Source organism: Podarcis vaucheri (genome assembly GCF_965113315.1).
Source record: "Podarcis vaucheri genome assembly, chromosome: 2".
NCBI lineage: Eukaryota > Metazoa > Chordata > Lepidosauria > Squamata > Lacertidae > Podarcis > Podarcis vaucheri.
The window spans coordinates 22,745,096-22,772,855 of record NC_138760.1 but is presented as its reverse complement, the minus strand read 5'-3'; the positions used below and the strand labels follow the sequence as shown (position 1 = coordinate 22,772,855).

The following is a 27,760-nucleotide window of genomic DNA, read 5'->3' as shown; positions in this document are numbered from 1 at the left end:
TGCCACAAGGTGCCATAGGAAGGCACTGGACATAGTAAAAGATCCATCGCATCCTGGTCACTGTCTCTTCGAGCTCTTGCCGTCGGGACGGAGATACAGGACGATGAAGACAAGAACGAGCCGTCTTAAGAACAGCTTCTTCTCCAGAGCGATCTCGGCCCTGAATGGGAAGCCCGGACTTTGAAAGTCATCTAATCTCCTTTGCTGTATTATACTGTATTGTTTAATTAGTGTTTTTATGGAGCAGTCAAGTAATTTCGTTGTCCCCGAAGGGGGCAATGACAATAAAGATTTTATTTATTTATTTATTTATTTATTTATTTAGCCCTAGGATTAAAATTTGAGATACTGTGCATTGCACAAGACTACACAGTGAGCTTCAAGCCTGAGTAGGGATTCAATAATGATGTTGTTGTTGATGGTGATGATGATGATGATGATGATGATGATAATAATAATAATAATAATAATAATAATAATTTATTACTTATACCTTGCCCAACTGGCTGGGTTTCCCCAGCCACTCTGGGCGGCTTCCAACAAGAGATTAAAAACACATTAAATCATCAGTCATTAAAAACTTCCCTAAACAGTGGTGCCTTCAGATGTCTTCTAATGTCTTCTAAACATCAGATAGTTGTTTATTTCTTTGACATCTGATGGGAGGGCATTCCACAGGGCGGGCGCCACTACCGAGAAGGCCCTCTGCCTGGTTCCCTGTAACTTCGCTTCTCGCAGTGAGGGAACTGCCAGAAGGCCCTCGGTGCTGGACCTCAGTGTCCGTGTAGAACGATGGGGGTAGAGACGCTCCTTCAGGTATACTGGGCCGAGGCCATTTAGGGCTTTAGAGGTCAGCACCAACACTTTGAATTGTGCTCAGAAACGTACTGGGAGTCAATGTAGGTCTTTCAAGACCAGTTTTATGTGATCTCGGTGGCCGCTCCCAGTCACCAGTCTAGCTGCCGCATTCTGGATTAGTTGTAGTTTCCAGGTCACCTTCAAAGGTAGCCCCATGTAGAGCACATTGCAGTAGTCCAAATGGGATATAACTAGAGCATGCACCACTCTGGCAAGACAGTCCATGGACAGGTAAGGTCTCAGCCTGTGCACCAGATGGAGCTGGTAGACAGCTGCCCTGGACACAGAATTGACCTGCGCATCCATGGACAGCTGTGAGTCCAAAATGACTCCCAGGCTGAGCACCTGCTCCTTTGAGTTGAGTTCCCATATTCCTGGTCCCAGTTGAGCTAATGAAGGATGTCATACTGTCTCACCAAAGCCTCTGCTGCAGCCTGGTGGAATAGCTCCTAACAAAACACAGTTTCAGAAGAGGTGGAGTCAAAATGGCAGATGGTCCCAGCTGAGTAGGTGAATTATTATATTTTGCTAAATAGATCAAATGAGTCCAGAATACCACCCTGCATGACATTCTGGACCTGAACCCCCAAGGAAAAACTGGCCAGCTGCCAGCACAGCATCTCAACTGGCTGGTACTGCAATAGTTGCCTCAGAAACAGGGATGGTAGAGGGTGTGAGCAGCTGAATCGCTGTTGACAAGTACCTTTGCTCCACTGCCAATGCAACAAGACCCAACAAGACCCAGGGATCTTGCTGGTATGGTTTAGGGGGTTGACAGGATGCAAGATTTGCAGCACTGCAAACAGACATTGAAAGTTGGGTTGTTGGAGGTTTGGCTTCGCACAGCTCCTTTGTCTAGATGGGAGAGGATACATGGGGAACAGGAGCTGACCAGATTGCTTTAAACAAATCACTCCAAAGATTAATGAAAAGACAAGTATTTCAATTAGTTTTGGGTCAGGCCCCAGGATAGATTACTCAATGTCAGTGCCAAACCTTGGGAATTAATCATGAAATGTAAAGCATGTCCCGAAATTGTGACAAGCATTTAAACAATAAATAAACCTGACACATTTTAAAGCTTGATCGTTGAAGACAAGCCAAGTCTCTGATCCATCTTGTCTTTCCCAGAAACAAATTGGTAATATTACATTAGTCAATGAATTCTGCAATGTCATTGAAATTCAAGGCTGACAACAAGCAATACAGCAGAAGGTGCCTGAAAAATTGCTTCTATAGCAAGTGGGCATCTGTGCCAAGCTGTTGTCCTCCCTTCAGTACATCTGTTAGTCTGGAAAAACTGCCAGGAGTTGAGTTTATCAGAACTTGTGCAAGCCAATCATAAACCTCTGTAAATCTACTTTAATGCAATAACAGCAAAGAGTCATGTGGCACCTTAAAAGTTAACAGATTTAATGCAATGACCTTTCCTTACAAGTTGGCAGAGAGGGAAAGATTTCCTTAAGATGCACAGCATAAAGTATGCAATGGAAACTTTCTCCAATAATTTTGTTCTGCACAGACTCTGGATGAAGTGTTAAATCATTCTTGATTACTTTGCAGTAGGAAAGGAAAAGCAGGATTTGTATGCATTGGCTTTCTATGGTCTTAGCTCTGCAAATTGCTGGCAGGGGTACCAACTCAAGCAGGGGTACCAACTCAAATAAAATATGGGGGGGCAGGTAAGCCCCACCCCGCTTAATCGATCACATGATGTGGTGCATGCACACCATTTGAATGGCAATGCTCATCAGCTTTGGGGGGCCTGGCCCCTCAAATATTTTATTGGGGGCTCCAAAGACCCCTTTGCCCCTAGGAGTTGACGCCTATGTGTAAAAGCATCTAAGGCTGTGTAATAATAATAATAATAATAATAATAATAATAATAATAATTTATTTGTACCCCGCCTATCTGGCTGGGCTTCCCCAGCCACTCTGGGCGGTTTCCATAAAGACCAAAAATACGCTAATATGCCATACATTAAAAACTTCCCTGAACAGGGCTGCCTTAAGATGTCTTCTGTTTATCTCTTTGACATCTGATGGGAAGGCGTTCCACAGGGCGGGCGCCACTACCAAGAAGGCCCTCTGCCTGGTTCCCTGTAGCTTTGCTTCTCGCAATATGTGTACACACCATACATTTAAAGCACATTTAGAGTACATCTCTCCCAAAATCCTGGGAACTGTAGCTTGTTAAGGGTGCTGGGAATTGTAGCTCTGTGAGAGGCAAACTACAGTTTCCAAGATTCTTGGGGGCAGAGTGCTTTAAATGTATGGCTTGTACACAGCCTAATACTTAAAGCAATTCCACTGGCTTCACCTGAAAGAAACAACACATTTGTATGCTTCGTTTTGGCAGGTATTTGGGCTTCACGTTATTTGGCTGGGGGGAAAGGCCAACCTTTGCTCTCTAGGTCATTCTCCATCATACTTTGTAAACAAAAGCTCTGTTCTGAAATTCTGCAAGACTACTACTTGCCCAAACAGCATGAGTAAGACTTGCTAATCTCTTACTCCATACCCATGTGGTGGGCGGACTAGTTTTTAAGTATGCCAATCCCAACTCCCCCCCCCCCCATTCTCACTCTTCAAGAAGACTGAACAAACTAAATCAACATACACCAGGAGGAAGCCAGAATTCCTGTCTGATTACTCTTCTGTTACTTAGGAGGACTTTGGTGTTAAAGAATGTCCAACAGCTCATGGGGCAAAAAAGGGAAATCTTTGACCAACAAGGATTCATTTGAGACTACAAAAACCCCAGAAAAGTGAGTATTCTCTGGGCAACAAGTCAGAACTAGCAAGTAACATCTGCCTCTGAACTTAGCAGCAGCAGTTCCATGCTGCGCTCATTGAAGCTAGCACTCACCATCTGCTACATCAAAAGTTGACTGATCTTGCTTCCATTCTCCACCCCTATCCCAATGTTTGCTCCGAGATTTGTAAGTTTTTTATGCATAATCTTATGTCTGACTGATTTCGGTTGAGCCGTGTTTCGACTGAGCCATGGAATGTGTGTGGTCATTATGACAGCACCACCGGGGCTTCTGCATGAATTTACAGATCTATATTGTTATCAAATGTTTCTGTGCAGGGACTTACTCACTGCTAGTACTAACCTTTAGACTTACCATGTAGTGTTGGCTCACAGCACTGGAAGCTTTCGAGTATGTCCTTTTTTGCCTTGGTTGAGATTCCTGTCATTTGGCTTGAGCAATCTGTGGTATGAAGGATTTGATTTGGTTATAAAATGAAAATTGAAAAGGCAGCTGTTAGAAGAACTGCAAGCACCTCGTTTCTGACCTGTCACTCTGCTAGGTTTCTGTCTCTCAAAATGAACAATATGCATATATAATTCAAAGTGACTGTGATACGCATGAGGGTAGGGGGCTGCTGCAGAGGAAACCTTTGTATATCAGAGATTAAAATGACAACACTGGAGTCTTCTTCTAAGAAAATAATCTGTGCTTGTTAAATTCACCCTGGTGAGTTGCTGCTGGAACAGATATTGGCAATGATGAGAAGTTGCATTTTGTAATTTGAGTCTCTACCAGGAATGATGCAAGTTTAGTTTTTAATGGCAGCTCCCTAAATTTACTAAATAGCCTTCAGAAGGCACCACCTATGATTATATATACACTATGTTACCACGCTATTCAGGAAGAAAATGGCAATCCAACAGATATATGGGTCTGTTATTCAGTTTGTGCTTTTTGATTTTTGGTGTAATCCAAATATTTAAATACCTAGAAAAGAAATAGTAAAGCCAGGAAGCCAGGAAGAGATAGCATGGGTTATATTCAACAGACAATTCAAACTGGCATTTCTTGCATTTAAAGCTTCCCACTTACAGCATCTACTATAACCTCCCCTTAGAAGGAAAAGCCTGGAACATAATAGCAGCAGCCGGAGATTAGAAGAGATTGCCATAAACACATTCAAGAGTTACTTATATATTGTAATTTTTGAAAATATTTTGTTGTAAGCCACTGATATAAATATAGGTTAGATATAATGGACAACCCACTGATTTCTATGAGACTACTTTGAGTATGATTTCATTGTTTGTTTGTTATGGGTTGACTCCAGAGTTTGACCCTTTATGTTCCTGCAGCAGAAAAGTAGTGAGGATGGCATGCTAGTACTTGACCCCTACCAGTGATGATGAAGGATGTTCTATGCTTTATTTGGCAACAGGCCCACTGAATGGTAGGTAGAACCCAGGTTACAGCCAAAAGTGGCATATCTATACCCTGTCCCCCAAAGATCTGGTCCAACTTTCTGCACAATGTGACATCATGCTGTAAGTTTCCTTGCCCCTGCTAGTGGGAGCCAGTGAAATGGAATAGGGCAGGCTTTCTCAACCTCTGCCCTCCAGATGCTTTTGGCCTACAACTCTCATGATCCCTAGCTAGCAGGACAAGGAATCAGGGATGATGGGAATTATAGTCTCAAAATATCTGGAGGGCTGAGTTTGAGGAAGCCTGGAATAGGGTCTGGGTGAACCCCACAATTTAATGGGATCTCATTACACAGGGAATTTCTTTTTTCATTAGGTGAACAAGAACTAGGCACAGGTATAGCTATCCCCCTGGTGTCTAATTCTACCCCGAGAAAGGGATCTGCAGCCAATCCTGACTCACTTACACATGGCCATGATTTGTGTTTCCCAAACACATGTGTCTCATTTGTACTATATTTTTAGATGCGCACTTAAAGCTTAGGTGTGTACTTAAAAACGTAATGTCTGAATCAGTGTTAGTTTGCACTGCTTCAGTGACTGGCACAGCATTACTCCTTTGCAAGTCTCACATTCATAGGATCAAGCTGTCAGTCCGAGCCAAAATAATGGGACAATGTGAACTGGGGCTTTGGGAATGTGGAGCAAGCTGGCTTGAATACATCTAAGTGCTCCTATTTGTTTTTTTAAACTGCAGACTTAAAGGATGTTATTCTGATCTATACTTTTGGGGTGCTTGGCAACAATGCGGGTTGACAACAATCATTCATGATACTTTCCTCATCAATCATTTCCCTCTTTGCTATCATTTTGCTATTGCTAGTCTTTTTAAACGCAATTCCTTTTTGTTCTTGCATTCTTCTTCCGCATAACACCTCTTTGATAACAAAACTTGCTTCTTTATGTCCAGCTGCAGTTGATGTGCTTTGAATACTGCCTTTGTTTTTAAGCCTGAGTTACACACAAAGGGCCAAGCAGGGGGTGCTGTCTTTCTGCTGTCATTTGACGGAAATTCAGTTTGCTTGCCAGCCTGGTAATTCTTTTTCTTTAAAAGGACACTTCTGCTTGGTTTCAACTGCAAGGCTATGTACTTTGTAGGACAAAGTGAACTGTATTTAGCTGTGCCTCACATGGAAAAGAAATTATGAGCTTTAAGAGGAAAAGAGAAATAAATGTGTTTCGAAACAATAGTAGTGACGCATAAAACATGATTAGAAGTTGCTACTTTGGCTAACAATCGCAGAGCAGCTCCCTCACAACTGAATGTTCAAATGACTCAGCTAGGAGGGCAGTGTTTGATTCCAAGAGTTTTTCAGACATAAATGGAAACCATGAAGGATGCCAGTTATATGATAAAGGCAAAGGGACCCCTAACAATTAAGTCCAGTCGCGAAAGACTCTGGGGTTGTGGCGCTCATCTCGCTTTACAGGCCGAGGGAGCAGGCATTTGTCCACTTCCGCAGACAGTTTTTCCAGGTCATGTGGCCAGCATGACTACGCCACTTCTGGCAAAACCAGAGCAGAACACCGAAACGCCGTTTACCTTCCCGCCAGAGTGGTACCTATTTATCTACTTGCACTGTGTGCTTTTGAACTGCTAGGTAGGCAGGAGCTGGGACCAAACAATTGGAGCTCACCCGGTTGTGGGGATTCGAACTGCTGACCTTCTGATCGGCAAGCCCAAGAGGCTCAGTGTTTAGACCACAGCACCACCCACGTCCCAGTTATATGATAAAGATCCATGCAACTGGGTTCTCATGCTGTTAGTTCTTTCAAACATTCTTCTGTTTGCAAATCAGTGACTCTCATGCAACTGGAAGAACATCTATTAGGATCTGGCTGGTGGTAGAGACCACAGCTTCTGCAGCATCTGACCTGCCAGCTGACCAGCATCCTAAACTCCTACCTCTTTCTCCCTCACCGCTTGCAATTCTAGGCTGCAATTCTGCGACCTCTTCTTCAGCAGAGGCTCAAAAGAATTTCTATGGTCACTTTACCAACACACCTATTTCACAAGTCGGGGCAGCTCAGCCATTAGAAATTGTTACTGATAGGCAGAGAAAGGATTCAGCAATGCATAATGCCGTGTTTTCCATGTTAGCGACAGCTGTGGGTGTCTAAGCGTGAATCCTGACCGAAAAGAGGTAAGCCCAAGCTGGCGACTCATGTAGAGACGCAATACTGAAGCCAGTTTGTGGTCCTGCTTTATCTCCAACTTAAACAACCCAATAGCATGCCAAAACCACTGGATCCTGGCAGAGGTTGAAGGTCCAGAACAGTGATTCATGAAGACAAGCACAGGGCAGCCTCTTCTACGGAGAAGAGCAAGTGTGTTGCATCACACCGTTCTCTTTTTCTTCAAGCACCCAATGTGAGAATTACCAGTGGAGCATCTCTCTTGAGGGAGACGCGCTGAGCCGGATGAGAACAGGATTGGCACAGAAAGGCCCTCGAGAGATATGTCTTTTGGACGTAATAGCTCTTTCTTTTTGGGGGGGTCTTTAGAGGTGCTTCTTTGTGTTTGGGTCAATGACTTGAGGCAGCCCTCAAGAACCGTCCCCATTTTCAACCATGGAAGGTCAGAAGAGAACAGCTCCCTCCAAGGGTCCCTCTTTTCCAAGGCCAGTCCCAGATTTAGAGAAGCCGTCCCGGTTTCTGATTTGATCCCAGAATGTCCCGCTTTTCCTTAGGACGTCCCTGTTTTCATTGGAGAAATGTTGGAGGGGATAGCAGTTATCTGGCCCCCCGAGCCAAAGAGATAATTAACTATGCAGCCTTTAGAAGACACGGGAAGGCAGGCCTGTATAGGGAAATTGTTTAATGTTTATTATGCGGGAAGCTGCTCAGAGTGGCTGGGGCAACCCAGTCAGATGGGCAGGGTAATAGAATAATAATAATTATGATTTTTATTAGGGTGCCAAACTGGTTCTTTGACCCAGGTGAAACAAAGTCTGTTTTTATTATTAAGGAATAAGATGTCCCTGTTTTCATAGAAGGGAACGCAACAAGCCCCCTAGGGGGTTGCTACAAGTGCTGAATTTTCTGGACACGTCAGGGATTTAACTGGCGTCTGGGGGAACTTTTGGAAAATAGGCCACAGCGTCCGGGATGTTGAGGTCCCTGTGGAGATGGTAGTATTGAGTCAGTGGCTCGTGTCCTTCTAGCTTGCACTCTATTTATAAAGCTCTGAGGAGTGAGGTTATTACCCCTTTATTATTGCCCATGCTGGGGGTGCTCAACCATTGCTACTGTGTCCTTTCTTTTAGCAAGATGATCAAGTGACAGCAAAAACTGCAAGGTTTTTTAATGTGGGGGGTGATGAGAATAAGATCTATATTTGATTATGGTTGTAAACTCCTAAAATATATTTTCTTTAATTATGTTTTTAACCTCTATTTTCAGTACATTTTTATTTTATTCCTATGGCTAGTGGCTGATGCAAATAAAGATTCTTCTGATTATACACTGGTACTGGTTTGAATTAACTAAATACTGCTTTTTGTTTGATAGGTAGTTTGTTTTGTTAATTTTTCGGTTTTATTGTGCATTTTTCTTCTCTCTTTTTATTTCTTTTATATAATTCCCATTTATTCCAGATGCTTGACAACTTGATTATGTATACTGTAATAACTACGTAAGATTACAGATAGGTAGCCGTGTTGGTCTGCCATAGTCAAAATAAAAAAAATCCTTCCAGTAGCACCTTAAAGACCAACTAAGTTAGTTCTTGGTATGAGCTTTTGTGTCCACATATTAAACTTTATCTGAAGAAGTGTGCATGCACACGAAAGCTCATACCAAGAACTAACTTAGTTGGTCTTTAAGGTGCTACTGGAAGGAATTTTTACGTAAGATTAGTTTGTGGGGTTTTTTATTGTATGTAATGTTTATTTAATAACAGGGTTTTTTAAAAAAAGATTCTTTTGATTCTGATGTTGAGGTCGATTGCCTAAAAAAAAGAAGATGAACGACTTTAGAGTTTCCTTTAAAAAGAGAGAAAGAGCTCAACAAGTTTGGAGTCCTGAGTTTTATTTCTAGAAAAAAATGGATGAAAATAAACTCAGGCAGCCAGAGGACTCCTTCCCTTTCTGAGGAGGATTCCCCTTTGAGAGGAGAGGCAGCCGCTGCCCTCCCTCATCCTCGCCCCCGCTTCTAAACCGCGTTCAAATCGAACCAGCCTCCTTTTTACCTCACCGCCCGCCGCCTCCCTTTTCCCGCCCACCGCGCGCGCGCGCGCTCCCCGCCAACCGCCCATTGTTCTCCCGCCGCTTCCCTCCCTTCTCCCTCTCCCCCTCCCACCCACTTCTTCTTTCCCAACCAATCGGCGTCTCCGGCGGTCGGGCGTGGGCGGGGCTTCCCGACCTGGCCTCGGCACCCGACTGAACTGACAACCGGCGCGGGGGGGGGGCGGGGCGGGTCCGAGCCGAGGGCCGGAGCGCGCGGCGCGAGAGCCGACGGCGCCGCTTTAAAAAGCGGGAGCCCCGCCGCCGCCGGCCGGCTGCTTCTCTCGACTCCGCGCGCGCGACCCCAAGGCAACGGCAGCAGCAGCAGCCCCGGGCCTGGCTTCGCCTCGCCTCGCCTCGCCTCCTCCAGCTACCTCCGCTTGGGGCTGGCAAGCCAATGAGGGCCCGGACTCCGGCCCTCGCCGCCTCAGGAGCCGCCGGGAGCCCCCCGTGCCGACCCCCAGCTCGCCTGGCTCGACGTGAGGCGGCTGCGCTGGACCCCCATGCGGCGCCTCCAGGAGAAATTCAGGAGGTGAGGCGCGCGCGCGCGCGCCTGGGCGTATGTGGGCGAGCGACAGATTTCATTTCTTGGGATATATATATTCAGGGTTCTCTTCCCGGGATGATATTTTTCTCCGCTTAGGGACGAGGCGGATTCTTCTAGTGGATTTCCCTCCGAAGCCTTTGATCTCCGCCCGCTCTTGGGGATCCCCTCCCCCCCCCGCGATCGTCTCCTCCCGTTTGCACGGGCATCCAGATCACTTAATGCAGATAAGATACCCCCACACTTTTAACATGGGGTGTTAAACCCACCTTCCTTGTCTCTAGTCGCAGCCTTTCTCAACCTGTGGGTCCCCAAATGTTGTTGAACTACATCTCCCATCACTCCTAGCTAGCAAGGCCAGAGCTCAGGGATGATGGGAGTTGTAGTCCAACAACATCTGGGGACCCACAGGTTAAGAACCGCTGTGTGCTAGGCATGACCAAACTTGGCCCTCCAGATGTTTCGGGATGACAACTCCCATGCCTAGCTAACAGGACCAGTGGTCAGGGATGATGGGAATTGTGGTCCCAAAACATCTGGAGGGCCAAGTTTGGCCATGCCTGTAAGTCTAGTCTATTGAACCCTCTTCTCCTGCACACCCACCCACCCCACAGTTTCTCACCTTTTCTGTGCATGCATGTGGAGAGACTGCCCTGGTGCTTTTGCAGAACCCCAAAATGCTGTCGCCTAGGTTAGTTTATCCCTTACAAGGGTGCAAACTTAAATAAAATATTGGGGCTGGGGAGGGAGGGGCAGGTAAGCATCCCATAATTGCATGATACACTATTTGAATGGCAATTCTCAATGGCAACTTTTTGGGGGGTGGCCCCCCTCAAATATTTTATGGGGGGCAAAGGAACCTTGGCATCTAGAAGTTGGCTCCTATGTCCCTTAGCCTGTTGTGATACTATCACAGATCTTAATTCCACACAGGGTAGACCTTGCCTAAACAAAGCAAGGTGTGGTTGTGCAGGTCATATAGAGATTGCAACAACAGAATTGAGTGGTGGTAAATATTATGAATGAGTTAAAACTGAGGGAGTGCTGTGAATGAAGTAATGTGTGTATGTGGCACCAGAGGAGGTGCTGGTAGTTTACTTTGGTTGATGTGAAGTAAAAGGGTGTAGCATGCAATCCTTTGTTTCCTGTTTCTTTGACTCGTTTGCTTGGACACCCATGAGGGCCTTGGCTTATTCTCAAGAAATCAGTAGGAAGTTCTGTAGTTGATACAGATTTGATATTTCTTGTCTTGGAAAATGCTTTGGTCTCCATCTATATAACATTCTCATAACAGTCTTTGTGCAAAAGAGCAGCTGAGTAGGACTGTCTGAGTACAAACAGGTTTAGGATTATGTGTGCTGTGTGAAAATCAATAGTGAGAGAGAGCACTGGAATTGGATAATTCAAATACGACTTCTCCAAGATGGTGTGGAAAGGGTTGCATGTTTTGCAGGAACTGTAGAGCTGTTCTTTGGAAAATGAGCTGCTTTTCATTTAAATTTTCCTTAAGAGAGATCTTATTGTAGTTTATAATGTAGTGAATTTTCTGTTTCATTTTGCATCTCCTTCATGTTCCTGTTGTACCTTCATTGATGGGGTACAGATCCTTTTAACTCTCCCAGGGCTCTTCCCCATATTGCACTGTTCAGAAAGTCACACTTAAAATCACATTCTTAAAGTGGGGATGCTCTGACAAAATTCTTTTATTTTCTAGAGGCGGGGAAAATCTCACATATTTGCTTGCAAAAGCCAGTGGAATTTGATTGTGCATTCCTGCACTGTAGTAACATGCATTGTTCTTGTATGAGCAAAGCAGGAAGGTTGTTTTCATGCATCTGACCAGAAAGAAGTCACCTCCAAGATTAATCCCTTGAAGCAACAACACATTTACCCCAGATATAACACTTGACTTGACCTATTGGGTCATATTCAACTAATGTTTGCTCAGAGTAGTCTTATAGTACTGTACCGCCTTTACTGCCATTCTTCCTGAGAATGTTAGCACTGATCTTTGGGAGGCAAGTGTTCCTGGCCCAAGGCTGGGTATGAAAGGCATCTGAAATTCAACCCCCTGCACTAATTTCATGCTCTTGCTTCTCTCCAATTCTTCCCATGATTCTGTATTTTCCTGTTCATCTGTGGTTTTCATGACACCCCCTACCGCTTTACCACAAGGGTAAAGCAAATAGAGTTAAGATAAACTTTTTGAGAATAAGAGCTGGGGTTCTGGGATTTTCAGAGAATGTGGGTATCCAGTACTGCACATTGCTGTTGTTTACTGGGCTCTTAAAACTTTATATGCAAGTCAAAGTCTTTGTTTGCACAATTTTCTCTCTTCGAAAGGTGGGTAGGAATTTGATGAATGAGAGAAGAGGTGAGTACAGTATACTGCTCTGCTTTTAGAAAGGAAATAGATCACAGTGAAAGATGAGGTTTTTCCATCTTCTGGAAGTGGGTGAAAGTTCATATATCCGGTGTTTGTCATACTCATGTTGGTTGAACTAAGCTTCTCTTTCACGTATGGCTGTTAGAGAGGATTTTCAGCATTTTTCTCCTCTCTTTTGAATGATTGACTCTGCAGTGAGACAGGATTCATCTGTTTGTTTTGGCTATGTTACAGTCTAGAACTGGGAAAGAGGGGCAGCAAAGAATGTAAAAACAATTTGGAAATCATTAAAACAGTGTTTCCCAACCGGTGTTCCGCGGCACACTAGTGTGCCGCGAGATGTTGCCTGGTGTGCCGCGAGATGTTGCCTGGAGGGAGGCGGGCAAGTCCAAAAAAGGTTGGGAAACACTGACTTAAGTTTCTCTTTCAAAAAGGAAACGTGGGTTAAAGCGGCGACGCCGCCCCCCACTCACTTTCCTGCTCTGGCTTCCCTAACAGTTTTCCGAGTTGCGTCACTGGATCCAGCCCCCTTTTCCACAGGTGACACGGGGCTGGAGGGAGGGAAAGAGGGCTTTACGTCGCGCACAAAGGCAGCCTCCTAGAAGCGCTCTGGGCCGGCGCCGTTTCGCCGAAGGCGCCGGAGGACCCCCACCCTCAGCTCCTTCAGAAAGGAAGCCCCGCCCCTCGGCTCCCTACGAGGCCAGCCGCTGCACGCACGCGCCGGCTCGTCATCGGCTCCATCTGTTTCCAACCCCCCTGCTCGCCTCGCCTTCGCGCGAGTTCTCCTGAACGAGCAGGAGAAGGAGCTCAAGCGGCGCCTCAAGCGGCTCTACCCGGCCGTGGACGAGCAGGAGACGCCGCTGCCGCGCTCCTGGAGCCCGAAGGACAAATTCAGCTACATCGGCCTCTCGCAGAACAACCTGCGCGTCCACTACAAAGGTAGAGGGACGGAGGGAGGGCGAGGCCGAGGCCACCGCCATCCCCAGGCCCCCTCCGCCTCTTCCTCCGAAAGGCAGGCTGAGAAACTCCCAGGGAAGCTCTGAACGTCTCCCCCGAAACCGTCGGGAGGCTTCGGTTGTTGCCTTTCTCCGCCGAGGTCGGTGGACCCCGAGCCTAGGCTTCCTTCCCGCACCCCGCTTTCCGAAGACCGCACACCAGTTGGGCCAGTACATATTCCCCTCCCGTGACTGGAACGGAATAGCCCTTTCTCTTCTTCCCCAACCCTTGTCGTTGGAGGAGTCCCTCAGTCCCTCGCTTTGCTGCCTCCTCCCCCCCCCCACCCCCAAAGCTTGGAGGTTCCCCGGCAAGGGGGAGGGAAAAAAATTGAAAGTTACACTTTTGTGCGTCCCTCCTGGCGTGACGCTGCGCGCTGACGTCACGGGGCTGTAATGGTGGTGTGCCTCGAGATTTTTTTCATCAAACAAGTGTGCCTTTGCCCAAAAAAGGTTGGGAAACACTGCATTAAAAAGGGGCAGAAATAGATTCTTGCTTAAATTAGGTCATTTCTGTCCAGCAATGTGTTGTTTCAGAAATGGAATTAAGATATTAGTAGGAATGTTTGTATTGCATAAAGAGGCTAATATCTGGAATTTAGATGTTTATGATATTTATCTTTTCCATTTGTACATTATTGCTACTTCACTGCTTGCGAAATACATCTATTTGTTTATTTTTTTTAAAGAAATCAAAATAGAAGCATAGGGGAAGGAGGGAGGTGTAGTTTAATGATTGAGCCAGTTTTGTACAAGGTTCATCCCCATATTGATAAGCTTGCCTCCATCTGTTTTGCACTTGAGGCATACTGAAGCAATGGCTGCCTCTTTCCTCTTGGTTTCCCAGCTTTTCATTCTTACTTTGAACAGACCTTTCCTCTTTACTTGTATGACCCTGGAACTGTTGACTATGGTCAAGTAGGTATATTGTTAAAATTTGGGCTCGGGTAAAGAGGTATGGCAGTGTTGTATTTGATCTATTTCATTTCACTTTTTGATACATCCTCTGAGTTGTAGCCAACTAAATTCTACTCAAGAGTAGATTCATTGAAATCAATGGAGTTAAGTTTGTTATGCCCATTGAATTCAACGGGTCTACTCTCATGTATAATTAACATTGAATTTGACTCTTTGTCAGAATGTTTTTGGCTAAAGCCAGAATCACCTTTCAGGTACAGGCAACAACCATTTTGCATGGGGGTTATTTTCCTGACCCCCACACGTGTTGGTGGAGCATGCATAAGTCTGCTTTTCCACCGCCTCACCCCCTTTTCCAGACACTTCTGGGTTGCAGTGATGTGTGTGGTTGCGCACATATTGGACAAGCATAAAATGGTCATTGCCTGTATATATGTTCCAGCACCCAAATTCTTGGGGCCAATATTAATTTTCTTTGTACCAGCCTTGGAGAAAACTAAGTGGTTCTTAAGTGTCGTTGGCTGTGGTACCTGCTAGAAGCTTTTACCAACACAACTAGCACACTCTAGCCATAATACCTCAAAAAGCTCATAACACAACTTGGGCACCAAGTTATGACAATATGAGCTTTCTCTTTCAGTTATCCATACAGCTGAACACGAGGGCAACTGAGATTTGTACTTTGAATTGCAGGCAGAACAGCTATCAGAAGTTAACTAATCTAACCTCTGAACATTGACCTAAAAAAATAAAAAATACTATATTTCTATCTAGTAATTATTGCCCCTTTTATAGATAGGCAGGCACTAATCCATATGTGTTTATAGGTTTAAAGACATGTTTGAATCTGTAAGGAGAAAGATGCAAAGCTGTGCCTTCTGGCAGAGGGATGTTGCCAGACTGCAATATTGAGTTATTCAGTCCGCACAGCCAAAGACGTCTTTGAGCAGCTGTACCTTTGTGGATTGTCAGGCAGCAAAAATCTTGGTGGTGGTGTGGCAATGGATAAAACACTGCAATTCTTCCAATGTTTTGACCCTCACAAAGAATGTTAATCACAATGGAGGAAAGTGGAAGATATTTAGCTTAGAGTGGGGAATATTTTTCTACCTGAGGGCCACATTCGCCAGTGCTGGGTGTGGCCAGATGCACAAGTGAACAAAGTAGTGAATGCAAATTTACCATTGCACAGTCGGCTCGTTTTGTACACACACTTGCATAGCCTGTTGTATCCCCCATCCAAGCAAGGAAGAGGCGTTGCCTGAGTTAGGCAAGAGCACTCAAGGAGAGGGTGAAGCATAGGGTGTGTGTCTGGGGCAGGGGTGTAGCCTGGGTGTGGTGTGGTCTTGAGAGGCACTTCACAGTCGGGAGTAAGGCTGATCACTTGTCACACTTGCCATGGTAAGAGTGGCATGGACAGAACTGTAGAAGCCTGAGCATGTGTAATTTAATACCTGTATCTGGAGCCATATTTGCAGAATGAAAACCCCTAAATCGGGATTTTCTCCAGATTGACCGTTGCCCAGATTTATCACTAAAGAGGTTTTCCAGGGCAAAAACCTCTTAGACCTGTGCACGGGACAAGTGCAAGTCTGAATGAGCCCTCTATATCCTCAGATGAGGCTTTTGGCAGCTGGGTGTAGCCTGAAGAATAAATTCCTGACATATAAGATCCTGTGTATTTAGGCCATCAGATTCTTTTCCCCCCTCATCGGCTTTCCAAATTAAGAAACAGCAGGCTAAGTGTATAGCACAGTTGATATTGCCCTCACAACCTGAGGCTGTTACAAAAAGCAATTTAGCAAAACCATATCTTGCCCTTGCTTCCAAGGCTATTTAAAAATTGACTCCTTTCTTTTTAGCATGCACACTGAGCAATGTGTTATATAAACTCCTGTATGTGACTTTACTGGCGCAGCATAAAAGAACTTGTATGAATACCCATTTCCCCATCTATTTTGTGTGTTACTTCTAGATTTTATTTTGTGTCTCTTAGATGGTGAGCCTGTGGGCAGAGACTGTCTTTCAAAAAATAAAGTGTGTTTAGCTCTGCAAAACAAACTATTGTTATGAGTGGAAACAGGATATTGTCTGTCTCCACAAAGTTCGAAGAGTTTCTTTAAACAAATTATTTGTTAAGGCTGCAGTCCTAAACACATTAGCTAGGGAGCAGGCCCTACTGAATGCAGACTTAAAGCACAGTCCTATACATGTTTATTTTGAGATAAGATGATAGGTTTTTAATAATTGTTGGTGTTTACAGCCATATGAGTTTTGTTGCCAAACTGCTAGATTGATTCTGTGGTCCTCTGTTGATATAACTGTAGATTTCAGATGGACTAAAACAGTCTGGTGTGTATTATCTACACTGTGACAATGTAATTTTTGAAAGCAAACAATTTTAGTGCAAACAGCTATCCATTTACTACTTTAAAATCATCACTTCAGTAATGCGGTTTCTAGCAAAAAATTTACCAAGTGGCACTGGCACTATAGTTGTTTATAGAGATTAGCACAAAATTTTATGCATGTTTTGGGAGTAAATAAAAATATATAGACTTTGGCTCACTAGTATTTGCAACTAGTATGTATTATGAAGCTTGTAATTATTTGGTCACCCAGTAAGGTAGGAAAATAGTATTTTCATATTGTACAGGCGGGGCACTGAGAAACAGAAACAAGATAACCTAAAAACAATAGAGAGATCTGTATAAAATTTTATATTCAGATGCAAAGTTATTCCTGTTCATAGCAAATGGTATTTGCATAGCCACAGTAGGACAGGCAGCAGTACTGAAGACTATAGTTAGAAACATTCATACTATTTCAGTCTACAAACCTTCTAGATGAGCCTCAGTGTATTTATTTGAGATAAATCCCATTGGGTTAAGCTAGATGTACTTCCCAGTAGTCCAAGGAAAGTTAGGCTTTGGGGTTTAACTAGTCTGTTTGCTTATTTGCAATGGAATAACTCCATGGAATTTTGCAGGAGTGGAATGGAATGGGTTGCATACATCAGAAACACAGTTGGATAGTTCAGTTTCAAATCTCAACCCTTGTACGGGTTTTGAAGGACACCATATTGAATGTTCAATGTGGCATCTCCCTTGAAGATTGAGACATCAGGATGGAAGCTGGTGTGCATATCAGGACGGCTCTCTACATTTTGTGTACAAACCATAGTTTTATCCTATGTTTATTTTTGAAAGGGACCATGAATAAAACAAAATAGATTGTAAGATCATAACGTAATATATGCACTGGTGAGTGAGATATTAAAATTAAAGTTGGTGTGTATGTTCAGGAGATAGTTATAAATTACATGTTAACGTATGAACTTGCCCCCTACCCCCATTTTGAAAAAAGGGTCCAGGAGCAAGTGAGATCTCTTAAACACTTCACTTCACTACTGTTGCTGTGGTGTAATCTTGCCAGACTACTCCAGTTTGTATTATTATTATTAAATTTACATCCTGCCCATCTGGCTGGGTTTTCCCAGCCATTCTGTGCGGCTTACAACATATATAAAAATGCAACAAAATCTCTAGCAGTAAAAAAACCAAATAGCCTATAAAAGCAACAAACAAACCAATAAATCAATAGAAACCAATAATGATAATAACAGTAACAACAACAATAATAAACAGTTTACAGTTATGCCCGAATTAAAATATCTGCCAACCCCAACTAATCATTTAACCAACCCAACAAAAACAAAACAGAGAAACCAAAATTAGAACCGTTTAAAACATTTTAGCTAGTAGCCCCAACCCAAGAGTTGTTCCAGCAATGTCCCTCCGGCCTGCCAGGAGCCCTTTAGCTATTCAGGGTAAGTCTGGACCCTACCCCCTAGGCCAGGTGGAAATGGGCCTTGCAATGGGAAGCAGGTCTTTCTTCCAGCCCTCATGGTGGCAGCAGAAGCCATAAAACCAGACTGAGCAAAAGCAGTGTTGCAGCATTTGTTTGATAAATACTTCAGAGTTGTGCAATTTTTTTAAAAAAGGAAAGTTACTGGTATGAGAGCTTTAATGTATTATCCTGATCATCGTGGTGTTGTAAGTGCCACACATAATTTCTTAATTTTATCATTTGGGGTGTTACTTGTTAAAGTATCCTTATTGGGTTCATAAAAACAGAATGCCCTCTTAGTAGTTTCAAAAGTGTCTGTAAGCTTCCAGCATTTGCTGAAAGTCAATTGACAATTGGACAATTGGTGTGTTTGGCCCAGTTATATGCTGATAATAAAGGTTACTGGTAACTGTAAAAGCTTGTGTTGGTGGTGTGATACCAAGACAACAGATGAAACCAGTTTCTCATATGCTTGTGACAAGAACACCTCTGTATGTGTCTCTCTCCTCCCCATTTGCGGAAACAAAGACAAAGTATCTGCAACTGCATTTAGTCATTGTTCTCTTTCATCCCTTCCATTTTTGTAAACCCAAATAAGTCCATGGTGGTATATGAATAAATAAAAGGCTTGTGGCAGTCCGTTGAAGTCCTAGGGCTTACAAAACCTTTTTTTTTAAAAAAAGATGCCTATGGTTGGAGGATGTGATGTGTATGTTGAGATTTTTATTTTATTCGTAATTCACGTAGGCAGCTAATTGAGAAGTAGGTCCCTTGACGACAAAATCTGACTTGCTTTTCTTGTCACGAGTAAAGAAAATACTGCTGCCTTTTGTACTGTAGGAAAAAGTGTGGAACACAGTGCTTCCAAATGATGCATTACATTTCTTCACCTCTCAATTAACCTTGGTCTAGGTCACAAACTGCTATTGCTGAGCATTCTGAGCTTGTTCCTCTTCATCCTTTTTAGTTAACGGTTTGCATCAGCAGTATGCTTTGCTTGTCTCAACAGATTCATGAACCACCCAGCTCCAGCAAATAGCCGTTACAAACCTACCTGCTATGAGCATGCTGCTAACTGTTACACTCATGCGGTAAGTAAATCGATCTATTGGCAGCACAATCAAAAGTAATTCTAATTCCCATCTGTGTAAGATTTTGTTTTATTCATAGTTTGAATACAGGCTGGTACTGCTGAATTGTTGTTTATACAGTTGAGACTGCTGCAATAAGTAAATGTTCTGGTACAACAGCAGAGTCCACACATTCCATTGATTGCTCATTCATTCATTCACTCATACATAACACATGTGATCTTTTTCCATTCTGCTCCATGTTTAGGAATCAACAGTTCGCTAAAGCCTCACGAGGATCTACTTTCCCTAAACTAATTATTGCTTAAAGATTTTTCTCCCACTTTGGAGGATCTAGAGAGATTTATTTCAAAAATGTTCTGACACTCTTTTTAAAAAATAAGACAGCAGCAGTGTTTTAAATTGAAGCATATGTTCCATCTCAAAGTGGGTTCTAAGGCTGCCTAAAGTATTGTCCAACAAACAAAATATTTACTAGTCTTGCAGCCCACGCACACTGTTAGTAATCCATGGCCTAAAAAAGAAAAAGTACAAATTCTTATAAAGCTTTCCTATCCAGAACCTAAAATGGAATTATTTATTTCTCTCCAGGCTTTCTGCTGAACAAAACCCTGATTAATCTTTCAAACTAGGCTGCCTTAACTGTTGCACACAACATATTATACCAGAGATTTTTGCTTATGTTTTGCTTTTTAAAAGTTCTAGTTCGTTCTGCTTTCAGGATAAAAGTAATGATTAAATTATTGCCAGAAAGAACTTGGTCTTTTGATTGTTGTTTCTACTTTGTCTGAGTTTTATGTTTTGTTTTTTGTTTCATTTAGTAGCATTGATTCATTCTTTGCCAGCTCATGGTGAAATGTGTGGTTTATTCATAATACAGCCTTGGTGGTGTTTGTCAGTAGTTTCCAGTGGGCCACAGACATCAGTAAAATGCAAATACAGTGGTACCTTGCTTTAAGAACAGCTCAGTTTATGAACAACTTGGATTAAGAATGCCGCAAACCCGGAAGTAGGTGTTTTGGTTTGTGAACTGTGCCTTGGAAGCAGAACATGTTCCGCTTCCTGTTGAGTGTAAATTGAGTCCCCCATGCTATGGGAAAGCATGCCTTGGTTTAAGAACGGGCTTCCGGAACGGATTAAGTTCGTAAACCAAGGTACCACTGTACATTTGTATGTTTAAATGTCAGGTTTCATAGAAGCACTACAGTGGACGTCAGTCCATGTGGTATCATAATGTGCTCCCAATGTTCACTCTCACAGGAAGTGGGGCTGCTCTGAACCAGCTGATTCTTTTAAACTAGTATCAAGCAGATAATATTTCAATAGCATAATGCATAGCAGCTTTTTTAAAAATTTAAAGGCCCGGGACATTAAGAGATGAATTACTTTTACCTTGCTGTCGAATGGATTGCTTTCCTGCTATAAAGCTGATAGTTTACAACATCTACAATGTTTGTAAATTGGCATTAAGAAGGCATCTGAAATCACCTCTTGGCATCACAGTGCGCAGAAAGTTTTACCTTGGGTGTGTGCTATGGATCACTAGATACTGCAGCTCTTCCTCAGTTTTAGAGTATTTAATAAACTGTTACATTGGTGATGTCAAAAAGCAAAATGATTCATTGGGCTGGAAAACCATCAAGCAGGTACCTATTGGGCAAGATGTTGAAATATTTTGGATGTCTCACTTTGTAGTTTGAAATCAATGAAACAGTTGCAACAAATCATAACGATAGCAATAGTAATACCAATACTTTAGACTTTCAAGTAGTCACACTTCACCAACAATATCTAGTTGTGATCCTCACAACAACCTTTTAAGGTAAGCCAATATTATTGTGCTTAATGCAGGGTGTGAGGGGCTGGATGAGACTAAGAAAGAGAGGCTAGGTGGTCTCAACTAGTGAGTTCACAGTAGAGGAGAAATTCAGACGAGGACTTCCTGATTTGTAGCTCAGACTTTTAACACCGCATCCATCATTACTTTCCAAGCTCCCTCTTAAACTGAAAACTTGGTGGTATTTCTAAGGGTCATGCCTTGGTTCATAATTTTCCTTAAAAGAAATTCCTATCTGTAATTTTAAAAAAGTAGGAACAATTTACCGGTTTTTTTGCTTTATAAGATGCATCAGACCATAAGACGCACCTAGTTTTGGGAGGAGGAAAACAAGAGAAAAAAAATTCTGAATCCCAGAAGCCAGAACAGCAAGAGGGACTGCTGTGCAGCGAAAGCAACGATCCCTCTTGCTGTTGTGGCTTCTGGGATAGCTGCGCAGCCTGCATTCGCTCCATAAGATGCACACACATTTCCCCTTACTTTTTAGGAGGGAAAAAGTGTGTCTTATAGAGCGAAAAATACAGTAAGTACCTAAGAGTGAGTAGGTTTGTCTGGAGAACTTGTAAAAATTCCAGCCTTCAGTAATAAGGCTAGAAAATACTCTTCGATTATTGAAAAGGCTTCTGATTAAAATGAAGCACAAAGGGGTAGCAGAAGAGGAACCCTGATCTCATAATAAAAATATCTTCTGTAAAATCTGCAACTTGAAAGGCCTTCCTTATCCCAGTCATGCAGTTTCTCCATTTCCACTTCCTATTTTAGTAGCTTTCATTATTTTGAAATTCGAATTGCTGCAGCTGCTGTTGACCTTGGAAGTAGCATTGAGGTTGACTTGTATAACAAGTTGTTGTTTGAGTGTTTTAAAGGGCGGGGAGTAAATCAGGACGTTATTTATACATCAGTGTGTCTGCAGTTGTGTTAGTCCTTCTCTAAGCACTTTGCAGTTTTTGCTTGCACAGTTAACTTTAACAAAGTGTTACTTCCAGCATATTCTAATCCTAGATACAATATACCTTCTGACATTTTGGCACAGCGTTGGGATGGGATGGGTGGGTGACACAGCAGTTCTGTGACCTTCAGCCTAAGCAAATTCTTAAACGTCTTACTGATGTCTCTGATGTAGAGATGTCTCTCTCTTCCAAGATAAAGACAGAAATAACAATGTCTTTTCAACTGTAACAAACCTGGGTATAATGGACAACTTATAAAAACCACTGGTTCTTTTTACTCCTCTTTGAAGCAAAAGGTAGATAGTAGGTGACTGGGGCCTAGGCATAGCAAGTAGAATGTTAAATGAGGTTTGGTAGACTAGCAAATAAACATGTTCTGTTGTTTCCTTAGTTTCTCATTGTTCCAGCCATTGTGGGTAGTGCCCTGCTCCATAGGCTCTCTGATGATCGATGGGAAAAGATAACAGCATGGATGTATGGGATTGGTCTCTGTGCACTGTTCATCGTTTCCACGGTGTTTCATATAATTTCCTGGAAAAAGAGTCATTTAAGGTATAAATCAGGTATTCATTTGGGGTTCATTTGTGCTGCCGTGCACACAACTTGCTGCTTGTAAATTAGGTTGTGATTTATCCGTGTTGCAGCCATCACTGCCGTTCTGCTCATGCAACAGACATCTGCTTGAGCAGCAGAACTTCCTCTCCCATCCCTTGCAGCCCTGCGTGCACCCTCAAAAACTACTCCAGAGAGTTAGAGCAGAGGTGAAGGCCACGCAGGGAGAAGAAAGGGAAGTCCTGTTGCAGGAATAGATTGCCACCTCTGTGCCATTGGATGCAACCCTCCTTGCCCAAAGGAGGTTGGGATGATTTACCGTAGTCACTCTGGGTAATAAGAGTTTTCCTGCTTGAGGATTCTACTGAATTTTGCGCATTATTGGTCTTAAAAATGTTACGTGTATAAGGTTTCGGAGTAGATTAGTGAAAGACACAAGAAGGAAAAGATTTGTCGTTGTGCTGCTACTTTTACAGCTGCTACTTTTACAGACCACAAAACATTTATTTAAGGCATCTGTATCCAATCTGCTGCACAGGTACAGGAGAGGAAGGAAGGGACGCACTACCTGCGCTGCTTCAGCACAGGTAATGCAGCAGCAGGTAGTGCATCCCTTCCTTCCTCTCCCACACACTGTTTCTGTACTTCTTCACAAGGTGTAGATGAACGCAAACTGTATTTGCACAGGATTCCCTGACTTTCTAAGTGTCTGTCTGTCTATCTGACTTATCTATCTACATACATATCTATCATGTGATATGTTGGGATTGTGATTGGCTTCTTTAGCCTTAGGTGAACAGCAAAATACCTTCAGTAAAACTAAGATTTAGAGCTACCTGTTCCTGAGGAAAGGAACTCTGTGGCATGCCTACCATCCTGCTTTTAGATTTTTTAGAATAATGTTTCATATTGGGTAATGTTTCTAGTAACATACTGATTTTTTTAAAGTGATCTGTTCCCTTGTTTGCCTTTCCATTTAGGACAATGGAGCACTGCTTTCATATGTGTGACAGAGTGATGATCTATATCTTCATTGCAGCATCATATGCACCATGGTAAGGATTAAAAATGTGTACTTACTGATAGGATGAAATGGTGATGGCATATTATCAGTGACAGCTTCCACTTAATGGATTGGTTGACTAATTGCTCATGGCCTAATCTGCTGAGAGTTAGAAGCAGGGCAGTGAAATCCTTTTTCCATTTAATAAATAAGGGCTTTGCATTTTTGACAAAGCTGTTCTGATCCATCAAGGACAACGTGCATACATAAGGAGGCTTCTCCTTAGTCATCAACTGCATTCTTGGTAACAGCATGGAAAACAGTGTGTTGCAGATGTACAGGGGCCAGGATGTTTCATATATGACTATAGTAACTGATACTGCTTTTCAGTTCTGCTCTCCCAAAACATCAGTGATCTTAATAGGATTTATAGCATGTAGGGAGTTACTCATTTGTATTGCTTACAGTAGGGGGCCCCGGCCTTTTGGGGCCTGGGGCGCATTTGAAAATCAAAGTAATTGTTGTGGGCACACTGGCCACGTGACCGGGAAGTGTCTGCGGACAGCGCTAGCTCCCGGTCTCTAGAGTGAGATGAGCGCACAACCCTAGAGTCTGTCAAGACTGGCCCGTAGGGGCAGGGGTGCCTTTACCTTTACCTTTACCTTTACCACCACAAATTACCCGTTTCACACAAGGAAAACTGGCAATACTCAGGACCTAACCCTGCCACCATACAAACAAAAAGCCTATGACACTCCACAGCAAATAAAACAAAAAGCAGGCAGCACCCCCCCAAAAAAAATAGCAACCCAGAAAACAACCCCCAAAGGGACCAAAACACCTAGAACCCGGGGTGCAGGGGAGGCACCAGTGGGATATCTGAGGGCATCATGGTTGCAATAAATTCCTTAAAGTTGCTGTAAATTGTTTTATTAGTAAATTCTTTAAAGTTGTTGTAAGCCACCTCAAGAGTAAAAAATAAAAAAAAATTGCTGTCAAGCTGATGGTTAAAACGAAATATTTGCTGTAAAATGTAAAAACTTCATAGGTATCATCTTTGCACACATCAGTATTTTAAATTTACTGAACTAATTTGGAAAAAATACTTCATGAATTGAATGGTGTAGAAATGAATATCTCTGTCTGAGTAGTTTTAATCCTTTTGTTATATCTGCACGTGGAATACAAATCGTCTTTGATTTGATCTGCCGTCAGTTCTGCATTTCATTTGATCACCTTAATATTTTTTTAGGTTAAATCTTCGTGAGCTTGGACCTCTGGCCTCCCATATGCGATGGTTTATCTGGTTGATGGCTGCTGGTGGAGCCATTTATGTGTTTCTCTACCATGAGAAGTAAGACAACATTGTGATTCGTATTTGAATTGGCGTTTCGTAGACTTGGAATCTGTGCAGATGTAAATATTAGTCCTGGTTTTTGGAACTGGGACCAGTTCAAGTTAAGGCCAAGGTTGTGAGCTGGAAATCCAGCATTCCCATAAGTGGAGTTAGGACATGTTTAACTGAGTTTAGCAATGATCAGGCATAATGTTGAAGCAGTATAGAAGAGAGGAGGACTGGAGCCCTTATCCCCATTAGCCTGCTTCTGATTTCTGAACCATGGTTAAAACGTTGTCAACACAGAATTCTAATATGTGTACTTAACTTACGATTTTGAAAATGGCAAAAATACATAAATGGAAGGGTATCGTGACTTGTGGAGGAACATTCTACATTTGGAGTGACACCTCTTCTTTGTGTGTGTATTTTATACGTGGAGTTTCCTTGTAAGAAAAATTGGAACAGATAGTCATCTTGCTTATTTTTATTTAATAAAAAACAAAACAGTTTTAACATAAGTGTATTCTCTTATCTCTTTTGAGAAACACAGACTGAAAAGGCTGAATTAATAGCCAGGCAGTCTTATTACATGTTGGCACCAGGCACATCACCAGAGTGTAGAAAATTACTCCCTTTCACTTGTGAGATTTCTTTTTGATAAATAATTCAATATGAGTGGGTGAAAAGAACCTGGATTTCTATCAAAGAAATAGAAACTCTGGGTGCAATCCATCTTCTATTCCACCAAGTGGAGACAGACTGTCTGCTTCTGATATTTGATATTTATCATTTTCTAGCAAGATTAATAGGTGTAAAAATTCTAGCCACATCAACAAGAGGAAGGCAGATTCTCTTAATGTATGTCCCTGCTCCTTTTCACGTCACCCAAATTTCCTCGTCCCACCTCCCAGCTTTTTTGCTTTCGGCTGCACGAAAGATCTCTGTTTTCTCTGGAGGATATCTTTACAATGCAGGGACGCCCTGGGCCGTCAAAGGATAAAGCCTTCCTTTTTGATATCTCTTGGACATTTGTTTTTCCAGATAATGGAATGCTGAACCAAAAAAAAATATTTCCATTCTGTGGAAGCCCAGTGCAGTAGAGGATATAACAAAAGATGTGCCACTAAAATTGGCAATGTATTGCTGAGAGAGATAAATGTATGCAAGTGAAAACTGCTGTCTTTTTGAGGCGGGGATGCATGTTTCTTTTGCTTGGTTGCAGGCTTACTTTACTTTATTTTTGTAGGTATAAAATTGTGGAGCTCTTCTTCTATCTAGCAATGGGCTTTTCTCCTGCTCTAGTTGTGACCTCCATGGTAAGTATGCTTGCTAAAGAATTTTAAAATCTAAATCTTGGGAGCTATTATTAATACTTATTATAGGTTTGTTTTTTAAAAAGACTTCTGTATTCATTTAGATCTTTGCTGTGTTTCTGTTGCCTAACTTTTTCTTTTCCCCTCCAATTTTTTAAAACTCTAAAAACAACACTAGTAGCAGCATCCACTGTGGTGGAAGTGGAGCTGCCATCCCAACCCCAGTATCTCTGCAACTTACCTGGATGGGGCCAACTAGCAGCAGCGAGGTTGGGGTCGCATGGATGCCCTGGCAGAACCAATCAGATGCGGGTGCATTCATGCAGCCCCAACCTTGCCCCAGACCCTCCTAGATAAGCTACAGTGACATTGGTGTAGGGAAGATAACACCATGGCTCCATCCCACCACTGCTGGCAAATGTATTCTCCAGTGAAGCAGGCACCAACTTAAGGTATCCTGTTTAACGTAGCAGAATGATTATATATGGCACCATCCAAATGTCTAATAGATTAACAGTGTTGGCCCATATATGCAGTACAGTGGTACCTTGGGTTAAGAACTTAATTCGTTCTGGAGGTCCGTTCTTAACCTGAAACTGTTCTTAACCTGAGGTACCACTTTAGCTAATGGGGCCACCATGCCGCCGCTGCGCAATTTCTGTTCTCATCCTGGAGCAAAGTTCTTAACTCGAGGTACTATTTCTGGGTTAGCGGAGTCTGTAACCTGAAGCGTCTGTAACCCGAGGTACCACTGTATTGTCAGTAAAGGCAATGGAATTTGGGGTATACAGTCGTACCTTGGAAGTCAAACGGAATCCATTCTGGAAGTCTGTTTGACTTCCAAAATGTCTGAAAACCAAATTGCGGCTTCTGATTGGCTGCAGTAAGCTCCGGCAGCCAATCAGAAGCCAGTCAGACGTTCAGGTTCCAAAAGAACATTCGCAAACTGGAACAATCATTTCTGGGTTTGCGGTGTTCGGGAGCCAGAACGTATGAGTTCCAGGGCGCTTGACAACCAAGGTACGACTATACTGCTAGAGCCTAGATAAACCAGCAATGCCACACTTGTGCTCTTAGCAGATTGAAATGGTTTCTTGTTTGATGGAACAGCATGCAATGTTTTTTCATTGGCTTTTAAGCAGTATATTGATAAATTACTCTTGGTCAGATACACAAAGCGGATGCAATTAATTTCACTTTCTTATATCCATTCAATTAAACTTCTATTACATTCAAATACGGAATATTATTTGGACTAACACAGCTACCCTTTTGGAAATGGTTTCAGTTTGGCTTGGCTTATAAGCCTTGGGATAAGAAGGATGTGATTAAGAATAGATGTTGCTGGAAGTGCAGCCAAGAAGGGTAGCAAACTGGTGCAATATACAGTATATAAATTGTAGACATGAAAAAAGGTTGGAATATTCCATCCCCACCCCCAGTGTGTGGCTTCACGCCAAAGATGTTTGCATGTGAAGAGTTGCCTCTTGGTCTCTTCAGCCTGAGTGAATGGTCAACCAATTGGCAGATGAGATTTGATATAACTAAATATAAAAAGGTACACACTAGAGCAATATATCCCAACTTAACATATGCACTGATACTGTCAGGGGTTCAGGAGCAGAGACGCAGAGAAGGGAGGAAGCAGAGAGCGAGGGGGAGGAA

General features: G+C 42.9%; 1 protein-coding gene and 1 long non-coding RNA gene across 3 annotated transcripts in view; one reads left to right on the top strand and one right to left on the bottom strand.

The window, feature by feature from the left end:
• Nucleotides 1-616: 616 nt before the first annotated feature.
• On the bottom strand, nucleotides 617-8,735 carry LOC309526679. The gene is made up of 2 exons (XR_014216828.1): nucleotides 3,990-8,735; nucleotides 617-1,307 (listed from the first exon to the last, which is right to left on the bottom strand). It is a non-coding gene; the product is annotated as an uncharacterized lncRNA (long non-coding RNA).
• MMD (monocyte to macrophage differentiation associated) overlaps nucleotides 3,429-27,760 on the top strand; it is a 34,706-nt gene continuing 10,374 nt past the window's right edge. The window contains exons 1-6 of one of the 2 annotated variants that reach the window (XM_082212867.1): nucleotides 3,429-3,626; nucleotides 19,020-19,101; nucleotides 22,280-22,440; nucleotides 23,421-23,495; nucleotides 24,696-24,797; nucleotides 26,029-26,098. In XM_082212867.1, the coding sequence (XP_082068993.1) occupies nucleotides 3,547-3,626; nucleotides 19,020-19,101; nucleotides 22,280-22,440; nucleotides 23,421-23,495; nucleotides 24,696-24,797; nucleotides 26,029-26,098 (570 nt within the window). In that variant the 5' untranslated portion in view covers nucleotides 3,429-3,546. Of the gene's footprint in view, nucleotides 3,627-9,498; nucleotides 9,854-19,019; nucleotides 19,102-22,279; nucleotides 22,441-23,420; nucleotides 23,496-24,695; nucleotides 24,798-26,028; nucleotides 26,099-27,760 lie in introns of those variants that run through there. The other variant, XM_082212868.1, reaches the window with a different exon arrangement.